Source organism: Tachyglossus aculeatus, chromosome 26 (assembly GCF_015852505.1).
Source record: "Tachyglossus aculeatus isolate mTacAcu1 chromosome 26, mTacAcu1.pri, whole genome shotgun sequence".
NCBI classification, from domain to species: domain Eukaryota; kingdom Metazoa; phylum Chordata; class Mammalia; order Monotremata; family Tachyglossidae; genus Tachyglossus; species Tachyglossus aculeatus.
The window spans coordinates 8,249,731-8,266,009 of NC_052091.1; the positions used below are offsets into that span (position 1 = coordinate 8,249,731).

Sequence of the window (16,279 nt, forward strand, 5' to 3'; positions counted from 1 at the left end):
TCAGTAGGGCTTTGAAGGGAGGAAGAGAGCTAGCTTGGCTGATGTGCGGAGGGAGGGCATTCTGGGCCAGGAGGAGGTCATGGGCCAGGGGTCGACGGCGGGACAGGCGGGAACGAGGCACAGTGAGGAGGTGAGCGGCAGAGGAGCGGAGGGTGAGGGCTGTGCTGGAGAAGGAAAGAAAGGAGTTGAGGTAGGAGGGGGCGAGGGGATGGACAGCCTTGAAGCCGAGAGTGAGGAGTTTTTGCCTGAGGCATAGGGTGACTGGTAGCCACTGGAGGTTTTTGAGGTGGGGAGTGACATGCCCAGAGCGTTTCTGCACAAAGTTGATCAGGGCAGCAGCGTGAAGTATAGATTGAAGTGGGGAGAGACAGGAGGATTGGGAGATTGGAGAGGAGGCTGATGCAGTAATCCAGTCGGGATAGGATGAGAGATTGAGCCAGCAGGGTAGCGGTTTGGATGGAGAGGAAAGGGCGGATCTTGGCGATGTTGCAGAGGTGAGACTGGCAGGTTTTGGTGACGGATTGGATGCGAGGGGTGAACGAGAGAGCAGAGTCGAGGATGACACCAAGGTTGCGGGCTTGTAAGACGGGAAGGATGGTAGTGCCGTCAACAATGATGGGAAAGTCAGGGAGAGGGCAGGGTTTCAGAGGGAAGATAAGGAGTTCAGTCTTGGACATACTGAGTTTTAGATGGCGGGCAGACATCCAGATGGAGATGTCCTGAAGGCAGGAGGAGACCTGAGCCTGAAGGGAGGGAGAGAGAGCAGGGGCAGAGATGTAGATTTGGGTGTCATCAGCGTAGAGATGATAGTTGAAGCCGTGGGAGCGAATGAGTTCACCAAGGGAGTGAGTGTAAATAGAGAACAGAAGGGGACCGAGAACTGACCCTTGAGGAACCCCTACAGTAAGCGGATGGGAGGGGGTGGAGGAGCCCACAAAGGAGACTGAGAATGAACAGCCGCTTGGGAGAGTGCACTAAAACAAGACACATTCCCTCCCCACAGTGAGCTCACCCCAGTGCTTAGTCCAAGTGCTTGGCATACAGTAATTGCTTAAATTCCAGTTACTAGTTATTAGTAGAGCTTAAGGCTTGAGAACCACTTCCTTCCAGTAGAACAACTTTATGATGGAAGCCACATATACTGACAACTCCACAGTCTCTTTTATAAAACAGTAGCTTTTATTGCTCCATATCCTGCAACAGGAGCATTTAGTGATTTAAAAACCTGAAATCAAACACTTTATTTTTGCTTTCAGCCATCAAGTTAACTGTCTGAATAAATCGCATACTGGGAATATATCAAAATACAATACAGAAAAGCCATGGCAACACCTTTTTATATGAACTTATAAAACTCAACCCCCTACCTATCATTAAAAGTCTGACAAAGCCTCTATTTATTTATAAATAAGGGTGTGATACTCAACTGAAAACACAATCGAGAGCTCCACCTGGCTAAGTTGGAGGAAATAAGATTGGGGCGGTGGATGTTCTTATACAGAATAGTTGTTGGGAGCTTGGGAGCAAAAGTCACATCTACTCCCTTTATCGTACTCTTCCGAGTGTTCAATACGGTATTCTGTATCCTGCAAGCGTTCGATGAATTCCACTGACTGAGCTGGCAGATCCCTAGATAACTGAAGAATATCATCTTGAAGTTATTAATATAAACTTCAAAAAGAACTCACAGGCCAGGACCTCCTAGCTGTTCACCATCCTCCGTATTTTCCAGATCGGCAGTATTACATCGGGTGTCTAAAATTCCTTCCCTTATCTCACTCGGAACGCCTTCGTCTTCATCGGCTTCTTCAGCTACTTCTGTTGTAGGCCCGGTAACTGATGTATCTGCCCAAAAGACAGAATCACTCTTATCCACTCCCAAGTTACACTGCTTTGCTTAAGCTGTTTCATTAGCTAATACCCAAAGGACAGAGGAATTTGGAAGATGTTCAATCGTATTTATTGAGCACTTACTATGTGCGGAGCATTGAACTAAGTGCTCCAGAGAGTACAATTTAAGAGTTCCCTGCCCACGAGCTTACAGTCTAGAGTTCATCAGTAAAGTCGAGTTGTATTTAAATATACATAAATATATCCAAAAATCTCTCTGGCTAGACTAATCTGTAAAGTACAAGGATCCTGAGGATAATATGGACAAATATTCATTCAGTCAATCGTATTTATTGAGCGCTTATTGTGTGCACAGCACTGTACTAAGCACTTGGAAGGATTAAAACCCACGACCACAGACTCCCAAGCCTGTGCTCTTTCCACTAAGCCAGGCTGTAAGATAGAATAAAAACAGAATGAGAGTTTCTCCAACTTGAAGATTACCCAAAACCCCGCTAAGACTTACCATTTTCTTGAGGCTGACTGTTGGTCAGGAGCTTTGCCTGCCTCCTTTCCAAGGCCAGTCGTCTGTTCCTCTCGATTCTCTGTTGTTGCTCTTCTGTTAAGTCTGTACTGGATGGGGAGGCAAACTCCGCATTCTCAGCTGAGTTTGTGAAAAAGGGGTCTATGTCGGGAGCGCTCCCATCTTTCTCGCGACTTTCCCCTTCGTCGTCACCTTTATGAAATTGAAACAAGGTGGGTTAATCACTAAGCCAAAGGCTTCAAACAATTCGTTTGGGGAGAAGTTGAGGACAGCCACATGTTTAGTTTGATAGTTCTGGGAAAGCAGTGTGCCAGGCCCCGGAGAACTAATTCCTCAAGGATGACAATGTCGCACACCACATGTTTAGCTAGCTCAAGACGGGAGGAGGGATTCTCCCATCATATGACAGATGTTTGTTTTTTTTCCTTAATGTTAAGCGCTATGTGCCAGGTACTGTACTAAGTGCTGGGGTAGATACAAACTTATCAGATTAGACACTGTCCACGTCCACTGTGGGGTTCACAGTCTTAAACCCCTTTTACAGATGAGATCACTGAGGAATGAAATGACTTGCCCAAGGACAAGTGGACATGGTGGAGCTGGGATTAGAATTCAATGAGTAATGAGCTCCTGTAGCTGCAGGCCTCAAGAAACTAATTCACACGGGAACCCACACAGAAATAGAGGGAAGCGTCACGTCAGACTGCGACCCAATACTGGTTAAAGTGGGGTGAGACTAGGGTAAAGGATATGCAACAATCCTTAGATTAATTCATCTTCTAAGGAATAATCAGAAAAGTTTATCTGTCTTCAATCAATCCCTCAATCGTATTCACTGAGCGCTCACTATGTGCAGAGCACTATACTAAGAGCTTGGGAGTTTACAATACAAGCGTTGGCAGTCACGTTCCCTGCCCAGAGTGATGGAGAGTGTGGTGTTGGGGACATTTGATGGGACGTTTAAACTCCGTTGTACTACGTACAAGCAACTCAGAGGTTACCCTAATCTTTTCAACCGCTCTTCACATTTCTACCTTAAAAGCCTTGGTTTGGCACCATGTGGTTCTCCCATGCTGTCTCTCTAGCGAGAAAAATCCACCTTGTATGGAGCCATCGCACAGGAAATCTGATCACTAGACAGACCCTGTCGGCAGGAACCACTGGATTTTTATGTATGTGACTGCCCCGCGGTTGCACCAGACCACTGACCGATGCAGCCTGTACCAAGGACAGTCACATCTCTTCCCCCACGGAACACGGCTCGCCCCTTTTCCGCCTGCACCTCCCTAGTGACAGCGATTCGCGGAAAGTCACACTAGCCCACGAGCTTCACATTGTGGTTCTCGGCTGAAGAATGAAAAGTTACAGAGGATGCAGTCTTGGCATTAACAACTGAGCTCTCCAAATCCTTTGTGTATTTTGTGACAAGTTGTTTCTTTGTCGTTTGGTCACATTTATTAAGTGCCTACTGTGTGCAGAGCACTGTACTACGCGCTTGGCAGAAGACAATGCAACAATAAACAGCCACATTCCCTGCCCACGACGAACTTACAGTCTAGAGGAGGGGGAGACAGACATGAATACAAATAAAATTACACATTATTGAGCACCATGTGCAGAGCACTGTACTAAACGCCGGGGAAGAGTACAATAGAATTACCAGACATGTTCCCCTTTGACCACTTCGCTATTCTCACTGGTCCCCGAATTTCCATCGTTTCAATTCCTGAAACCTGACAAACGCATTTTAACTGAGTCTTAGAGTTGGTGCACTGTAGGCACTGTATTTTATTCCCTTTAGAATATAAAGCCTAATACAACAGAATTTCTCCCTCAAAAGCATATCACTTCCCAGAAATCCCACTCTAGCCTTGGACTTTAATTTCACTTAATATACCTACCATCTTTACTGATGAAGTCTTCATGTACAATGGGCAGATCGAGTCGAATTCGTTTTAAACAAGTCTGAAAATTTTTAAAAAAATATTTTAATTCACCACTAAATGAGTTTATATAAAGCTGGTAGCCTATCTTATTTTTAAAGATAGTAATTAGTCTTTCATGGAATATTAACTAATGATTTCTTCCTCCATCACTAAGGAACCCTTTAATTAGTTCCTCCAAAGGAAAGCAATATTCTAAACTAAAGTAACTCTATTAAACCACTCATGAGGTTTTAGTTAAAGAACTTGTGTTATAAAGTAAAAGAAATCATGATGCCGTTATTTCCGTAAACAAACCCATGATATGGCAAGGTCCCTGAAAATGTGGCTTATCATGAGGACTGTTTTATTATTATTATAAGCAATAATAATAATAGTATTTATTAAGTGGCTACTATGTACTAGGCACTTTTCGAAGCGCTTGGGGTAGATGCAAGATAACTGGGTTGGACATAGTTCCTGTCCCACATGGGGCTCACAGTCCTAATCCCCACTTTACAGAAGAGGGAAATGAGGCACAGAGAAGTTAAGTGACTTGCCCAAGGTCCAAGGCAGACAAGTGGCAGAGCTGAGATTAGAACCCAGGTTCTTCTGACTTCCGAGCCCATGCTCTATCCACTATGCCACACTGCTTCTCTTGACCAGTCGAGTTTTCCCTCGACTAACATGCTACAAATTAGAATCTGTTCCAGAACCTCCAAAAAATAGTAAATTCCTTTAGGTGCTAGAGACTGTAACATTAAACATCACTGAACTACAGCTTAATCTGTGTGAAGGTAACTCAAAACTTAATATAACAGTAAATGAGGAGCTGTAATACGATGGAGTCTTTACGGGAAGCTACAGTGAGCAACTTGTTCTGCTTAATAGAAATGACTGAAAATCTGGGGAAAAATAGTGAAGAATTTGGCCAATTTAGGTTACAATCAATCAATCAATAGTATTTATTGAGCGCTTACTGTGTGCAGAGCACTGTACTAAGCGCTTGGGAAGTACAAGTTGGCAATATAGACAGTCCCTACCCAACAGTGGGCTCACAGTCTAAAATCTGTACAAAGGTTACAAAGCTGCCTTCATTCCTTCACAAAGTAACCTGCAGCAGACACACTTCTTCCAAACACCTCTGCACTTTGAATCCCGGCTCTGCCACTTGTCTGCTGTGTGACTTTGGGCAAGTCACTTAACTTCTCTGTGCCTCAGTTACCTCATCTGTAAAATGGGGGTGAAGACTGGGAGCCCCACTGGGGACAACCTCATCACCTCGTATCCCTCCACAATGCTTAGAACAGTGTTTTGCACATAGTAAGTGCTTAACAAATACCAACATTATTATTATTATAATTTTTTGAATCCTCCCACCCCTCTGCCGCCTTTCCTTTCCGTTCCGTTCCCTTGTTTCAGGCGGTTTCTGGAAGCCAGGGTAAACAAGCAATGCCGTTTTGCACATAGTAAGTGCTTAAGAAATACCAACATTATTATTATTATAATTTTTTGAATCCTCCCACCCCTCTGCCGCCTTTCCTTTCCGTTCCGTTCCCTTGTTTCAGGCGGTTTCTGGAAGCCAGGGTAAACAAGCAATGCCGTTTTGCACATAGTAAGTGCTTAACAAATACCAACATTATTATTATTATTATTATTTGAATCCTCCCACCCCTCTGCCGCCTTTCCCTTCCGTTCCGTTCCCTTGTTTCAGGCAGTTTCTGGAAGCCAGGGTAAACAAGCAATGCCGCTTTGCACATAGTAAGTGCTTAACAAATACCAACATTATTATTATTATTACTATTTTTATTTGAATCCTCCCACCCCTCTGCCACCTTTCCTTTCCGTTCCCTTGTTTCACGTGGTTTCTGGAAGCCAGGGTAAACAAGCAATGCCCTCAGGACGTAATCCTGGGCTTTAAGCACTTGTGGGCTGCTCATCAACTGGGGTGCGCACTGCCTGTACTCCATGTTTCCTGGAGAACCCGACAGGCTTTAATATTCACCTGAACTTCCTTTTTATTTCCCAAACGCTCCAGCCTGTCGATAAAATCTTCAAACTGTAGTTTGGGGAAGAGCCGGTGGGCCCAGTGTTCCATGTGCCTGATCAGTGTCTTCAGGTCTTCGGCCTGGGGACAAGGGGAATAAAAATGCAAAATTAGGGAGTTTCGCTCCAACATCCAAATCCATCTTCGGAAGTAAAATCGCCCACGCCGCTGACGGCATTTTGTATTTACAGGTTGGAGACATTTTTGCCAAGGTACATCAGCAGGCAGTGGCTAAATGTCTTCATCCAAAACAGCCCAAGATTCTTCTCCAAAATAAAGGGTCAGTTTTGACTGCTCAAAATACCGAATCTTCATACATTGTAAATTACCTTTCTGAAAAGTTAGCCCAATTACCAGACTTTGAAATAGGTCTTTAAAGATCGAACAGTCAATGGCATTTACTGAGCGCTTATTGTGTGCAGAGCACTGTCCTGAGCTCCTGGGAGAGTACAATACAACAGAGTTGGCAGATCCAGATCATCAAGGGGCAAATGAACAGATGGAGAGTAAGGGCACCCACCTCTTAGGTCGTGATAATAATTCTAAAATACGAGGCATGGGAAAAGTAAGACAAAGAGAGGATCCTAAAGACGTGCATGCAAGGAGGAAACCATCTGTCCCTTTTGCCTTGGGTCAGCATGTTCTTCATGAAGAAAATCAAATCAGCCAGGCAATAAACAAGCAATGCTGTAACTACAGCAAAAACAATTAGTGATGCTCTGATTCGCTCCTCTCCAGACCTGACCTGATATTTTCCCTTCATTTAGATCATGAGTGTTCTCATGAAATCCTCTCCAACACCGTTCTCTTCCTATTTTAATCTCCCCTTCTGTCTACGCATCGAATAGCTTGAGCCAATTTCTGGCATTTCAACTAGGTTGCTGCCTTCTATTCATTATCTCTTGACCAAGAATGCCTTGCCTTTAGAGCGCACGTCTCGTCTTTCTACTTAATGACATTTTATAATGAAGTCGGCATTCAGGTCAAACTCCCAGTTCCACCACTGCGATCGCCAGTATGGCCTTAACCATTCTGCTTCCGTTTCTCCATCTGTAAAATGGGCACATGGCAATGTCACCATCTGGTCTGCCTTTCTACTTTTCGTATGGGGATGTTAAGAATGAACACTTCAAAGTGCCAAAGAGAAAGGTACTGTGAATTCAGGGTGCATTCAGAATCTTCTGATTCTCATATTAAAACAAAGGACCATCAAATCGGGATATTTCTTACCTCATGGCCTTTGCCTTTGAATTTTACATTATCAAACATCTGTCGTAATGCTGGAAGCCCTCTCTCTGAAATTAACCTGCGAATTAGAAATACGTGCTGAAAATTAAATGTTCTCACACTTTCAAGTTCAGAATATAACTGGTTGACACAAAGGACTGTTTCGATGAACTAAAAGCTATCTTTCATGTTAAACGGTTTTCATCTGATAAGATGGAACTAGAGATTTTGGAATCTCTCCACCTGAAATAAGGCTAACAAACCATAATGAGGAAAAATAATGTTTCTTAAAAAAAACATACCGCTGAGCATCGAGCTTAGGTAAATTCCTTTTCACTCTTTTCCTTATGTTTACGGGAGGATCATCCATTGGAGACGTTTTCTCTTTCTTCCTTCCTGAAAGGACAGATACACAGGCACGTGACTTGAATAAAACATGATGCTGTAGCACGCTGATCAGTGCCTCCTGTTTAAGAAGATGTGCAGGAAGAGGTTTTGCACATGGATAGGCATGTGCATGGGTCACTGCCATTACCTTGCTCATATCTTCCTACTGTCCAGTAAGAGAGCCAATTTTGCTAGCGTCACCACAAGCAGACACTCCCCGCCTCCTATATACTGGGCTTGAGAGGAGAGTTGGCCCTTCGCTGCTGACCTCTTGCCCACATCCTGCTGCTGGCCTGGAACGCCCTCCCTCCTCATATAGACAAATCAATCAATCAATCGTATTTATTGAGCGCTTACTGTGTGCAGAGCACTGTACTAAGCGCTTGGGAAGTCCAAGGTGGCAACATATAGGGACAGTCCCTACCCAACAGTGGGCTCACAGTCTAAAAGGGGGAGACAGAGAACAAAACCAAACATGCTAATAAAATAGAGTAGATATGTACAAGTAAAATAAATAGAGTAATAAATATGTACAAACGTATGTACATATATACAGGTAAATGATAAATGACAAATGATCACTCTCCCCACCTTCAAAGTCTTATTGAAGGTGCATCTCCTCCAAGAGGCCTTCCCTGACTAAGCCCTCCTTTCCTCTTCTCCCACTCCCTTCTGTGTCACCCTGACTTGCTCCCTTTATTCATTCCCCCTCCCAGCCCCACGCCATTTATGTCCATATCCATAATTTATTTATTTACTCAGCCCTTCTAGACGGTGAGCTCGTTGTGGGCAAGGAATGTGTCTGTTATACTGTACTCTCTCAAGCACTTAGTACAGTGCTTGGCATGAATGAATGAATTTATAATAATGCCTATCTCTCCCTCTAGACTGAGCTCACTGTGGACAGGGAATGTTTATTGTTATATTGTATTCTCTCAAGCGCTTAATACAGTGCTCTGCACACAGTAAGTGCTCAGTAAATACGATGGACTGACTGACTTTGGGAGCTCACAATCTAAGAATAAGGTGGGGGAGAGTTTGGTGACAGAGATGACACGAAGCACAAAATAAGAAAAACACAATGCAATATACAAGACCAATTCCAAAGTCCACCAAGTCAGGTGGTGATGGGGACTACATGTGCCGCCACTCAGGTCACCGAGAGTTCAATCACATCCGATGCTTCCCCAAGTTCTAGAATTTGTAGAGACCATACACTGCCACTGCTAAACTCCTCGGGGCCCTGCATACCGAGGGAATATCAGGAGCAAGATCCCCCATGTGAATAGTGGGAAGGCAGCAGGGACGGCCTAGAAAAGATCCTTGTAAAAAAAGAAGTAAATGAAGCAGCCTGGCTTGGTGGATAGAGCACGGGCCTGGGAGTTGGAAGGACCTGGGTTCTAATCCCGGCTCTGCCACCAAGTCTGCTGGTTGATCTTGGGCAAAGCACTTAACTGCTCTGGGCCTCAGTTACTTCATCTGTAAAATGGGGATAAGAGTGCGAGCCTCATGTGGGAAAGGGACTTGATGCCAACCTGATTAACTTGTATCTACCCCAGTGTTTAGAACAGTTCTTGGCACATAGTATGCACTTAAGTACCATTATTATTATTATTATTATTATTATTAATATAGCTTGTGCCTAAAAGGGCAAACCACCAACCCTAAATGTAACCTTATACATAACTGGTGCCCTTAAGCAAGCACATTAAAAATGTGGTGCTCTAATTTCCCAAAATGCATCTTTCTTCCTCAAGCTTTGTTGGGGGTTAGGGTTTTTTTGCTGCCTAGTTTACCTACTGGGAGAAAACCTTGATTTGGTAGTCACTTAGTTCTATCACATAATAATCATTCACTCATTTACTGAGTGTTTACTGTGTGCAGAGCACTGTACGAGGCACTTGGGGAAGTACATAGAATAATAAACAGACAGTATGTACTGGTATTTCCAGGTTACTGGTAATTGCATGAAGATATTCGATAAAAGCTAATTGCTAGAGTAACATGTAATTGCCACATCTCTTACCTTGGCTGGACTCAGCTCCTTCATTATCACTTCTCCCGGGAGAGGATGGAGGTGGAAAAGGTGGAAACCGTTCATCTTCCTCATGCTCATAATCAGGAAGGTCAAACAAATTGTTCTCTGGTGATTCCTGCATCTTTCCTGCTAAAAGTAAAAGTCTTTCTATAAAATGTAGAAACCCAACAAATAACAGCTCTTAATGAATGCATCATAACTTGGGCTAGTATATCATCACTGGTATTGAGCACTTACTATGTGCATAGCACTCTACTAAGTGTTTGGAAGAGAATTCAACAGAGCTGACAGACATGTTCTCTGCCCACAACAAAATTACAGGATAATATAACAGGGTTTGTTCAGAAACCCTAAAAATAATACTACCGTTCACCGCATTCTACAAAAGCTTTGATTCCTGCATTAAATATACTGACCCACTTTACTTTTCCAGAACTCTTGAGCAGTATATAAGGCCAGTAAGTATTCTTGCGGTTTTCTCCATTTTCAGATGGGGAGAAGCTGTGTGACCTTGGGCAAGTCACAATTTCTCTGCGCCTCGGTTTCAATCAAGCAATGGTATTTATTGCACTGCAGGGCACTGTACTAAGGGCATGGAAGAGAACAATGAAGTTGGTAGATGTGATTCCTGCCCACAGGGAGCTTACAGCCTGGAGAGAGCTTCAATACCTGTTCTCCCTCCCCTGTGAGCCCCATGTGGCACAGGGGGTGTGTCTGCCCTGATTTTTTTGTCTCTACCCCAGAGCTTAAGCCCAGGGCTTGGCACAAAGGGCTAATAGACTCCTCTCTAGACTGTAAGCTCATTGTGGGCAGGGAAAGTGTCTATAATGCTGTGGTAGTACCCTCTCCTAAGCACTTAGTACAATGCTCTGCACATAGTGCTCAATAAATACTGATCGACGGATTGCTCGGCACACAGTAGACCCTTAATGAATACTATTACTACTCCTGCTTAACAAATATCACATTATTATTACTAATATTAAGCTCCTTGTGGGCAGGGAACGTGTCTTCCAACTGTCCCCCTCCTTTTCCTCTGCTCCTCCTCCCCTTTCCATCGCCCCTACTCAATCAATCAATCAATCGTATTTACTGAGCGCTTACTGTGTGCACAGCACTGTACTAAGCGCTTGGGAAGTACAAGTCGGCAACACATAGAGACAGTCCCTACCCAACAGCAGGCTCCCTCTCTGTCATACCTCCTTCCCCTCCCCACAGCACTTGTGTATATATGTACATATTTATTACTCTATTTATTTTATTAATGATGTGTATATAGCTATAATTCTATTTATTCTGATGGTACTGACACCTGTCTACTTGTTTTGTTGTCTGTCTCCCGCTTCTAGACTGTGAGCCGTTGTTGGGTAGGGACCGTCTCTATGTTGCCAATTTGTACTTCCCAAGCGCTTAGTACAGTGCTCTGCACACACTACGCGCTCAATGAATATGATTGAATGAATGAATGAATGTTGTTTTGCATCTCCCAAGAACACTGAACAGTGCTCAGGCACACAGTAAGTGTCCAATAAATACTACTGACTGACTAGTATTATTCCCCCAGGGCCCGCATCATCATGGAAAGAGCCAGGGCCTGGGAGTTAGAGGACCTGAGTTCTAATCCCTGCTCTGCCCCTTACCTGCTCTGTGACCTTGGGCAAATCACTTCACTTCTCAGTGCCTCAGTTCCCTCATCTGCAAAACAGGGATTTAGACTGTGAGCCCCATGGGGGATAATGACTATGTCCAACCCAATTTCCTCGTGTCCACCCCGGTGTTTAGTAGAGTGAGAAGCAGCGTGGCTCAGTGGAAAAAGCCCAAGCTTGGGAGTCAGAGGTCATGGGTTCTAATCCCAGCTCGCCACTTGTCAGCTGTGTGACTTTGGGCAAGTCACTTAACTTCTCTGTGCCTCAGTTACCTCCTCTGCAAAATGGGGATGAAGACTGTGAGCCCCACGTGGGACAACCTGATCACCTTGTATCCTCCCCAGCACTTAGAACAGTGCTTTGCACATAGTAAGTGCTTATCAAATGCCATTATTATTATATTACAGTGCCTGGCTTATAGTAAGCACTTAAATACCACAATTATTATTATTTCCCAAGTGCTTAGGTACAGTTCTCTGCACACAGCCAGCGCTCAATAAATATGATTGATGATGCTGATGATGGTATTTGTTAAGCGCTTACTATGGGCCAAGCGCTGTTCCAAGCGCTGGGGGAGATACAAGGTAATTAGGCTGTTCCATGTGGGGCTGTCTTCATCCCCATTTTCCAGATGAGGTCACTGAGGCACACAGAAGTGACCTGCCCAAAGTCCAGACTGAGCCCCCTTTTTCTTCTCCTTCCCATCCTCCCCGCCCTATCTCCTTCCCCTCAGCACTTGTATATATTCATTCATTCATTCATTTGTATTTATTGAGAACTTACTGTGTGCAGAGCACTGTACTAAGCACTTGGGGAGTACAAGTATATATATTTGTACAGATTTATTACTCTATTTTACTTGTACATTTTTACTATTCTATTTATTTTAATGATGTGCATTTAGCTTTAATTCTATTTGTTCTGACGACTTTGACGCCAGTCTACACGTTTTGTTTTGTTGTCTGTCTCCCCCCTTCTAGACTGTGAGCCCGTCGTTGGGTAGGGACCGTCTCTATCTGTTGCCAACTTGTACTCCCCAAGCGCTTAGTCCAGTGCTCTGCACACAGGAAGCGCTCAATAAATACGACTGAATGAAGTCACGCAGTTGACAAGTGAGGGGATTAGAACCCGTGACCTCTGACCCTCAAGGCCGCGCTCTTGCCACCAAGCCACGCTGCTTCTCTTGAATGAATGATTGACTGCATTTTAATAAATAAATAATGATGGCATTTTTTAGGCACTTACTATGTGCAAAGCACTGTTCTAAGCGCTGGGGGGGATACAAGGTGGAGAAGTAGCGTGGCTCGGTGGAAAGAGCACGGGCTCTGGAGTCGGAGGTCATGGGTTCAAATCCCGGCTCCACCAGTTGTCAGCTGTGTGACCTTGGGCAAGTCACTTCACTTCTCTGTGCCTCAGTCACCTCATCTGTAAAATGGGGATTAGGACTGTGAGCCCCCCGTGGGACAACCTGATCACCTGGTAACTTCCCCAGAGCTTAGAACAGTGCTTTGTACATAGTAAGCGCTTAAAAATAGTGGCATTTTGTTAAGCGCTTACTATGTGCAAAGCACTGTTCTAAGCGTTGGGGGGGATACAAGGGGCTCACAATCTTACTCCCCATTTCAGATGAGGTAACAGACTCTGAGAAGTTAAGTGACTAGCCCAAGGTCACACAGCAGACAAGTGGCAGAGCCGGGATTCGAACCCATGACTCGACCCATGATTCGAACCCATTTATAAATCAACCAATCGTATTTATTGAGCGCCTACTGTGTGCTGAGCACTGTACTAAGCGCTTGGGAAGTACAAGTTGGCAACGTATGGAGACAGTCCCTACCCAACAGTGGGCTCACAGTCTAAAAGGGGGAGACAGAGAACAAAACCAAACATACTAACAAAATAAAATAAATAGAATAAGTACAAGTAAAATAAATAGAGTAATAAATATGTACAAACATATATACATATATACAGGTGCCGTGGAGAAGGGAAGGAGGTAAGATGAGGGGGATGGAGAGGGGGACGAGGGGGAAAGGAAGGAGGGGTCTCAGTCTGGGAAGGCCTCCAACAGTGGGCTCACAGTCTAAAAGGGGGAGACAGAGAACAAAACCAAACATACTAACAAAATAAAATAAATAGAACAGATATGTACAAGTAAAATAAATAATACAGTAATAAATATGTACAAACATATATACAGGTGCTATGGGGAAGGGAAGGAGGTAAGATGCGGGGGATGGAGAGGGGGACGGGGGAAAGAGGAAGGAAGGGGCTCAGTGTGGGAAGGCCTCCTGGAGGAGGTGAGCTCTCAGTAGGGCCTTGAAGGGAGGAATCAATCAATCAATCGTATTTATTGAGCGCTTACTGTGTGCAGAGCACTGTACTAAGCGCTTGGGAAGTACAAGTTGGCAACATATAGAGACAGTCCCTACCCAACAGTGGGCTCACAGTCTAAAAGAAGAGAGCTAAATGCCATCATCATCATCATCATTATTATTATTATCAGGTTGTCCCATGTGGGGGCTCACAGTCTCCATCCCCATTTTCCAAATGAGGCCACTGAGGCTCAGAGAAGGGAAGTGACTTGCCCAAGATCACACAGCAGACATGTGAGGGATGATGATGATGATGGCATTTATTAAGCGCTTACTATGCGCAAAGCCCTGTTCTAAGCACTGGGGAGTTTACAAGGTGATCAGGTTGTCCCATGGGGGGCTCACAGTCTTCATCCCCATTTGACAGATGAGGGAACTGAGGCCCAGAGAAGTGAAGTGACTTGCCCAAAGTGACACAGCTGACCATTGGGATCCGAACCCGTGACCTCTGAGTGCCGTGAATGAGTAGTAAGCAATGAACAAATAATAGTATTATATTATTGTTGTTGTTGTGATTGTTATTAACTCACCCGCCTTTCAGGCCCGTCGTCGCCTGATGGAGCCTCGTCCTCTGAGGCGCCTCACAGGAAAGGCGGGAGGGCCGAGGGGAGGCCGCGCGCATGCGCGCTCCCAGCCCGCCCCGCCGCGCGCTCAACTCTCGCGAGAGTCGGACGGGGGCCTACGTCTCGCGCCTCGCTCTTTGGCGCCAAAATTGACCCGCTTGCTCCTCCCCCGCCCTCTCAGCCGCCTCAGGCCTTCATTCATTCATTCGTTCGTTCATTGTGAGCGCTTAACAAATACCACCATCATCATTATTGCTATTATTATTATTATTATCATTATTACCCACAACGAGCTCAGTCTAGAGGAGAATTCTCTAGACACCTGGAAGTCCTTTCATCTTATAAAGAAATACATGAAAAGTGTCCATTCAAAATCTCAAAAACGGCCAACTCTTGCCCCTAGTGACTTAACCAACCGAATTTATTGGGGAAATTGAAGCCATCAGACGTGCTTTCCGCTATAATAATAATAATAATGGCCTTTATTAAGCGCTTACCGTGTGCCAAGCACTGTTCTAAGCGCGGGGGAGGTTGCAAGGTGATCAGACTGTGAGCCCACTGTTGGGTAGGGACTGTCTCTATGTGCTGCCAACTTGTACTTCCCAAGCGCTTAGTACAGTGCTCTGCACACAGTAAGCGCTCAATAAATACGATTGATTGATTGACTGATCAGGTTGTCCCACAGGGGGCTCACAGTCTTCATCCCCACTTCATAGATGAGGGAACTGAGGCCCAGAGAAGTGAAATGACTTGCCCGAATCAATCAATCAATCATATTTATTGAACGCTTACTATGTGCAGAGCACTGCACTAAGCGCTTGGGAAGTACAAATTGGCAACATACAGCTGACAATTGGCGGAGCTGGGATTTGAACCCATGACCTCAGACTCCAAAGCCCGGGCTCTTTCCACTGAGCCGCGCTGCTTTTCATTCATTGATTCGTTTTCTGGTCTGTCTCCCCCTTCTAGCCTGTGAGCCCGTTGTTGGGTAGGGACCGTCTCTCTATGTTGCCAACTTGGACTTCCCAAGCGCTTAGTAATAATAATAATAATGATGGCATTTATTCATTCATTCAATCGTATTTATTAAGCGCTTATTATGTGCCAAGCACTGTTCTAAACGCTGGAGAGGTTACAAGGTGATCAGGTTGTCCCACGGGGGGTTCACAGCCTTCATCACCATTTTACAGATGAGGTAACTGAGGCCCAGAGAAGCTACTTGCCCAAAGTCACACAGCTGACAGTTGGCGGAGCTGGGATTTGAACCCATGACCTCTGACTCCAAAGCCCGGGCTCTTTTCACTGAGCCATACTGCTTCTCTGCACAGCAGTAGAGTGCGCTGCACACAGTAAGCGTTCAGTAAATACGATCGAATGAATCGTATTTTTTGAGCGCTTACTGTGTGCAGATCACTGCTTTGTTTTATTGGCTTGATCATGTTTTGTTTTGAGGTCTGTCTCTCCCCTACACTGTGAGCCCGTTGTTGGGTAGGGACCGTCTCTATCTGTTGATGATTTCTACTTCCCAAGCGCTTAGTCCAGTGCTCTGCACACAGGAAGCGCTCAATAAATACGATTGAATGAATGAATGAATGAATCACCGTCCTAAGCGCTTGGAAAGTACAGTGAGAAGCAGCGTGGCTCAGCAGTGGAAAGAGCCCGGGCTTTGGAGTCAAAGGTCATGGGTTCAAATCCCACCT

General features: G+C 44.9%; 1 protein-coding gene and 1 non-coding gene across 4 annotated transcripts; both read right to left on the reverse strand.

Moving 5' to 3' along the window:
* Positions 1 to 996: 996 nt before the first annotated feature.
* Positions 997 to 14,626, reverse strand: TIPIN (TIMELESS interacting protein). Of its 3 annotated transcripts, none has more exons than XM_038767602.1 (8): positions 14,547 to 14,626; positions 9,984 to 10,124; positions 7,873 to 7,966; positions 7,574 to 7,649; positions 6,302 to 6,424; positions 4,276 to 4,339; positions 2,357 to 2,566; positions 997 to 1,845 (listed from the first exon to the last, which is right to left on the reverse strand). In XM_038767602.1, exons 2-8 carry the CDS (start codon positions 10,114 to 10,116, stop codon positions 1,685 to 1,687), a joined length of 861 nt encoding a protein of 286 aa, XP_038623530.1. In that variant the 5' UTR covers positions 10,117 to 10,124; positions 14,547 to 14,626; the 3' UTR covers positions 997 to 1,684. The 3 variants fall into 3 exon arrangements, with proteins under 3 accessions (XP_038623530.1, XP_038623533.1, XP_038623531.1); XM_038767605.1 differs by having other exon boundaries at positions 9,984 to 10,121; positions 14,547 to 14,566; XM_038767603.1 differs by lacking the exon at positions 14,547 to 14,626 and adding an exon at positions 11,636 to 11,653.
* LOC119946269 lies at positions 3,474 to 3,611 on the reverse strand. Its single transcript, XR_005456375.1, has one exon.
* Positions 14,627 to 16,279: the final 1,653 nt, after the last annotated feature.